Below are 6,774 nucleotides of genomic sequence, written 5' to 3'. Positions count from 1 at the left end.
CTATGTGAACCTAATAGAGAGCATAAAGAATGTCACAGTCTTTTAATTAGTAAATTTTATTATTTTATATGATGCTATTCGAAATAATAAACACGTGATCCATATGCGATTTTATTGGAAATCAAGTATCCACCAATTTTGTAGTTAGGATGGAAGTTCATAGGCGTTTCATCCAACGATGTAACATTTAAAGGGTTTAGAAGTTTGTTTTTGTCAACATGAACAAGTAATTGGACAATATTAATGATGACCTAGACATTTAGTAGTTATTTCTCTCTCCTGTAGAACTTTGGTATATTCAACTAATTGGATTTTTAATTTTCTTACCTCAATAGTTTGTCAATAGGAATAATATAGTTTAGTTTCGTCTTTCCTTATATAATAAATAAGGAATGACATAGAAAATAATCTACCGTAAAATGAGGTGAGATTGTGCCAGTTTTTTTATTATTTTCCAATGTCATTTCTTTATCGACCAACTTATTGGGATGAAATGAGTATAGTAAGATAGGTACGCATTTTAGTTTTCTATTTTTGAGGATAAAACAATTTTAAATGGCTGGAATTGAAGAAGTAAACGTTTTATTCATGGCACAATCTCACCCCATCGAATGGGACGAGATTATGCCACACTTTATAGTTGTCATCTATTCAGCTATGGCATATTCTAACATCACTTATGTTGAAGCAATTTCACTCCCTGTTACTTTTGACTTCTTTTTTTGAAGATCAAATTCTTGTTTCTTAAAAATTAAAAATTTTATTTAAAAAAAAATCTTTTATGTATAGATACTATATAGTATATACTGTATAGATTTTATAGTTAGTTTATGTTGAGATGTCTTCAAAACTCAATTCGCCCTAAATCCTAACTCAACGATTTAAAAAAATTAAATAAAAATAAATACCTAATAAATAATTCAAAAATTATAGTCTCAAAACCTTAATTTATTTGAAATAAAGGTTTTGAGACTATAATTGGATAGTGTTTTGAATTATTTATTAGGAAATTACCAGTCTCAAGAAAAAATTTTAAGATTATAAATAAAAATAAATAATTAAAAATAAAAAAAAAATGTGGCAAAATCTTGTCTTATGAAAATAACTTATTTTAACGAGACCATGATGACGTGCGAGCTAAAAATGTACTTTTATTACTTTAAATAGCATGTGCATAAAAATGTATTACTTAGGACTCCATAACATTATTTCTTTATGAAATGGGAGATTTCACAAGTTACAAAACAGTGATAAAATAGTGAATTGAAAAAAAAATGTGTCTTATAAACAGTATTAAAGAAGTGTGTCAACACTTGTTGGTATATCGAAAGATACGCGTTCGTATGCGGGAGAACTAATTACTACCTTTAACAAGCCACTAGAAAGCATTTATTTGCTGAATTCCGCGTTGGCCTATTCTCACTCCACAATCTTACCTCATTTTACGGTTTATGAAAAAAATCGAATCTTTGTACTTTCAAGAAAAAAAAATTGCACTCTGATGTTCTCCACAGCTGCTGGAACCGCAAAAGTACCAACCCTACATTGGTATGATGGTGCGTGACTCCTGCAAGATCGCCATGGCTGCCACATCCGGAAGACGGACGATATCCGTTGACTACGGAACCGCACTCATCCGGAACAATCTCTATCTGGCCAAGGTAACGATGAGAGTGTACGTGCGGGAGGCGAGACACGCTAAGAGAAAACTGCACAAGGTCATCAAATCTCTGGAGAACAATTGGCAAGTCTGTACGGGTCTTTATTGGGCCATATTCAAAGAGATCTTCGCCGAAGTTCTGTAGCATTCACTTCATAATAAAATTGTCTGTTTCTAACACTTGATTATTTGAATACAATAATTAGATTATTGAATTAAATTGTCGATTCTCATTTTATTTTGCTATAAGAAAATGTATACTCTTATGAATGAAAAACATTTAAGTTTGTGGTGGCAAGATTATTATTATTAGATCAACGTCTTCAGCGGCACTAGTCGACGTTAGCAAAGACACTGTTTGTCAGTTTTGAAAGGGCGTTTAACAGCCTGGTCATCAACGCCACAAAGAGACCGTCTCAAATGGGTTTGCTACTAAAACAAATGTAAAATAATGAAACATTAAATTAATTATGAATAAAAAGAAATATACTAGGATAAGAAGGATAAGAAATAAAAATGTTGATCATAATTTCGACAGTGGCAAACCCACTTCAAACGTCTCTTTGCTAACGTCGACTAGTGCCAATGAAGAAGTTGATCTAATAATAAAAATAATCTTGCCACCACAAGTTAAATAAAAAAAAATGGAATTCAAAGCCCCTGTTGGTGGCGTCATTTTCAGTTATGAATGGTTCATTTTGCCAGACAGGGGTTAGAAGGTAAGAGAGTTCACTCTAATTCTCTCCTGATTGCTGTATTAAGTGAGTCCATTAACGTTTACTTATTTAGATTTCTCACTTATCCTCATTTTAACTTTAATCATCATTTATTCCTGATGAGTCCAGGCTTCAAGATCCCCTTAAAAAACAAGCACTCATCCACCCACTTTGTGGTTTAACCTATTTAGACAGAGGCTAAAATCTCGTTCCACGATGCCTGAAGTTTGAATCCTTAACCCTCTCTTTGTCCCTTTTTGAAAAAAAAACTTTGTCGTGGCCTTTCATAAAATCTAATGAAGCAATCTGCTTACAGATCATTCTGTATCAGAATCATTACAGCCATCATTCTAATAACACCCTCTGTCGGATTTAAGTAATCCGATTTTTACCGTAATTTTACGATTATGATAAATGTGTGGAAAAGGGGGGCTGAAAATTGTGAGACCTTCTGATTACTAGCATACGTATATTTCTCTTTATTTATAAAGGTGTTAATCCCTGGAGGGGCAATTATGGTTAATGTGTTAGTCAATTAATGGAATATTATCTATTATAATATAAAACACAGCATTGGGGTCTCATAGATTATGCAATATGGATATTTTGTGCTTATCTGGTGACGTCTTCGCTGCCGCGGTGACGTATCCTAGTCGCTTCCCTCGTCTAGGTGTGCTGTGGACGAAATTGTGAAAACCATGTGTATTCGCCTGGTGTCTTAAAAGGCGTCCTTTTCTCTCAGAGGCTGGCCAGCGTGTCTTGGACTCTGGCGTGATGGTAGAGGTAGGCCAGGTCCTAGGTTGCATGGTGCTTAGGGTGGTGTGGCATTGCAGTCGCAACGTCTTCGGGGCCTTCCGGTCGGACTACCATGAAAGTGCCTGAGATGTATGTCATCGATGACGAGGCGTGTAATATGATGATCGTGAGGAAGCAGTAAGGGGTGTTTCTGGTCCTGAGGTGTCTCGGAGTTGCGGATGCGAGCGTTTTTTCTGCAGGTCGGCGTAGATTACGCAGGTCCCGATGTAAACACCCTCAATAAAATTACAATAGGCGTATTCATTATGTGTGAAATGTAAAAGTGTTCAATATGCTAAATGATATAAGTATTGGATCATGAATAGCCCGATTTAAATATTTTCAATAGAGAGGCGCTCCTAGCGGATTTTCTAAGCAACTGGTACCCTATAATGTTTACGTGATAATAGAATCTCTAACAGATTCATCTCATCATCTTTCCTTCACCTGTTTCCTCTCCTTTTTTCCCCATTACTTTACTATTATTGTTTAATATTTATTTATTTTGTGTGACTCTGTGGTTATCTCTGACATACGGAGGTGAGTGTTATCTAGAGGTTACCGACCTATTATAACCATGATGGGGAGGAAGGTTAAAATCTTATTTCGTAGAACCGCTGCAGAAATATAAGTGGAACCGCCAGGCTATCATAAGGCAGTCGCTTAGCGCCCTCAACTACAAACTGCCATATTTAGCAGACCTATTATACCTTTTTAACATGTTAAAAGAAACGTGAAACTAAAGATCATGAATACCCCTACTGTGAACTATAATAGGATATTTAAAAATTTTTTATACCTATTGATGTAGATATTATATTTCTAGTATTTTTTTACTTTATTGAATTGGTATAGATTTATTAATACAACTAAAATAGTTCTGCTATGGTATAGTTTTGAATTTTCAAGTACTGATTATGACTAGTAAAAAATATTCTTTCATATCTTAAAGATTTATGTGCTCAAATATGACAAAACAAAATTAAAATTGGTACAATGTGCTGCGAAACTTGAACTAATTAGTTATTACATCGGTTTTTGGGGAAAAGTATCCATTTTTTATGGGTCGATTTCAAAGTCCAAATTTCCTAATGTACTGATTTAATTTAATTCATTTCCTGGCGAAACCACAAATATAATACTATTAGAGAAATACCTTCATTAACACAGTGTAGTGTTTTCAATTTTATCCGGATTGAACATTGTATCTGGGGTAGATTCAACTTTGGCCAGCTAAATTTAGTTTATAATGATTATCATTATAGAATAACTGTTATTTTATGTTTGCCAAAATAAATTTTTATTCATCCTTATTTTTAATTGAATGTTACTTTTAGATAAAACTATATATCAGACCTATATCTCTCTATTAGAACTCAAATTAAAGATAGTTTAATGCGAAATATGATGAGTATTTATGTAGGAGTAGTAGTTTTCATGTTTGTCCGATGTTTTGAAAGGAAAATTTACTTGTAATACTTTTGATAGTAAAATAACCATTTCTCGATTTCAAGGTTATAGCTTTTTTTCTATAAATATTTGTTTGTGGATGATTAATAACAATCAGTATTTTCCATCTTGGAGCTTGCAAGATGGAAGCAGAACTGATTAACACACAGTTGGAAGTAGGTGGAGTGTGAGCCGATCGTACTTCAGTCTCAGATGTCTTCCTTTCTCTCCGGCTGCCTAAGGGTGATCTATATTTGGGAGAAGAGGAACGGAGGGCAGTTGTGGATGACTCCTGAAACTGCGATGAGACTGGTCCGAGAGCACCTCCACGAAGTCGTCCGTCTTCTGAAGCTTCTGGTTGCGGAAATCAGGGGTGCACACTGCAATCTGTCCGACTCTGTCAGGTCTGTATGTACGCTGTCGCATATGCTATTGTCGTAAAGAACTATCATGTTAATAGAAAAGATTTACATGAAACCGTTTGTTTTTATTTTTTAAAGTGTACATAAATATTGATGATATGGATAAGATAAAATTAAAAATAGCTTTATTATTCTGGAACTTAGTGCTATCTCTAGTTACATGACATATTGGCCTGAGCAGCTGTGCTTACTTAAAACTTATAGTATAATTTACATAGTCAGTCTTTTCTGAAAGTAATATCTACTTCTTATACCTAAAATATAATAATTATTCTGTTTGGAGAACGAATGGTTGAAGAAGAGGAATTTAAACGTGAGAACTGTTCACGTTCATGACGTGTGGTATCCAGCCTCGGGTAAAGAAGGATTTGCCAAACGCAGCAGTTTTGCGAGGTGGAGGGTAGATGTCAAATAAACGGGACCTGGCTGTACAGGGTTGGACAGAGAATTTGAATTGCAGGTTTAGTAGGATATAGGAGGGGCGCTGACTTCCAGTTACTTAGAATAAAAAAGACGCTAGAAAGTTCTGACATATGTAGAAATAATAGTAATTCCAACTCACCTTAATATTGGTTTATACGCAAATTTTCAAGTGATTTTGTAAAAAAATTGAATTGAAGAATTCATACGACGTTTGGGTTTAGCTTCGAGTTCATCCGACAGTCTCCTATACACTGGACAGCCATGGTCAAAGTAAAAGAATATTAAGAGTTGAAGGTTTTTTGTGGGAGGAGATAGCAGAGATGATTGAATTGTTTAAAGGTTCCAATAGCTCGACTGAACATAATACTGATCGCATTTGTCATTGTCTGTTTCATGAAAACAGAAATAATATTTATTAAATAAATCAAACATTTGTATCCAATTTTGTCTCACCACTTTATTTTTCAACAGTCCAACGTTTCGGCCATTCTAGCCATCCTCAAGGACATCTTCAATATAATTTCTTCCTCATATTCATAAATGGTTAGGGATGGTCATTTATATAAAGGGTTTGTTTTATGGTAGTGTATTAATTGTGGATAATCTTATATAAGAAAAATTAATATTAATGATTTTAAATTTTAAAAAATAGGTTACTAGACTTAAACTTAGTAAGCTTATTAATAATAATTGACTGTTTGAATAGGCTTTTAACTTATAATAAAGAAAATAACCTGGGCAGAATAGCCTGCAAAAGTAACTTTAAATTAATATGAGGAAGAAATTATATTGAAGATGTCCTTGAGGATGGCTAGAATGGTCGAAACGTTGGACTGGTGAAAAATAAAGTGTTGAGACAAAATTGGATACAAATTTTTGATTTATTTAATAAATAATTACCTTGTCTCAAGAAATTGAAATAATATAAATAAAGAAATAATATATCAAACAGTTTCGCTTTATTTTCTAGAGTGTAAATAAAGTAGTCCATATTTACTCCCTCACCTCCAACTAATACGGCTTAAGACTTTTTTAAAAATTTATTTTTATATCTTTTTAGTTTGTTTTTGTGGGGGGGGGGGGTACTGATATCAAATTGACCTATAATGAGATGTGAAAATATTCTTCCTTGTTAAAATTCGTTACTTTAATAAATCATTAACAACGTTTTGAGGGTATCGCCCTATCATCAGGTTATCTACCACACAAATTTACACTACTCATATTATGCATACATCGATTAAACTAATTAATAAACAATTTTCTTCATAAAAACAAATACCTTAATATAAATATATCTTCAATCATG

General features: G+C 33.5%; 1 protein-coding gene across 3 annotated transcripts in view; it reads left to right on the top strand.

Annotated features, from left to right (window-relative positions):
• LOC106683843 (uncharacterized) overlaps positions 1-5,097 on the top strand; it is a 36,141-nt gene extending 31,044 nt beyond the window's left edge. For 2 of the 3 annotated variants that reach the window (XR_010843587.1, XR_010843588.1), the window contains exon 3: positions 4,798-5,097. Coding sequence is in view for 1 of the 3 variants with exons in the window: in XM_067047911.1 (XP_066904012.1) it covers positions 4,801-5,061 (261 nt within the window). In the remaining 2 variants the exon portion in view is untranslated. The remainder of the gene's footprint in view (positions 1-4,797) is intronic. The other variant, XM_067047911.1, reaches the window with a different exon arrangement.
• Positions 5,098-6,774: the final 1,677 nt, after the last annotated feature.

Source organism: Halyomorpha halys, unplaced genomic scaffold (assembly GCF_000696795.3).
Source record: "Halyomorpha halys isolate HHAL.00 unplaced genomic scaffold, Hhal_1.1 Scaffold521.1, whole genome shotgun sequence".
In the NCBI taxonomy this organism is placed as follows: Eukaryota; Metazoa; Arthropoda; class Insecta; order Hemiptera; family Pentatomidae; genus Halyomorpha; species Halyomorpha halys.
This window is presented reverse-complemented; position numbering and strand designations above follow the sequence as displayed.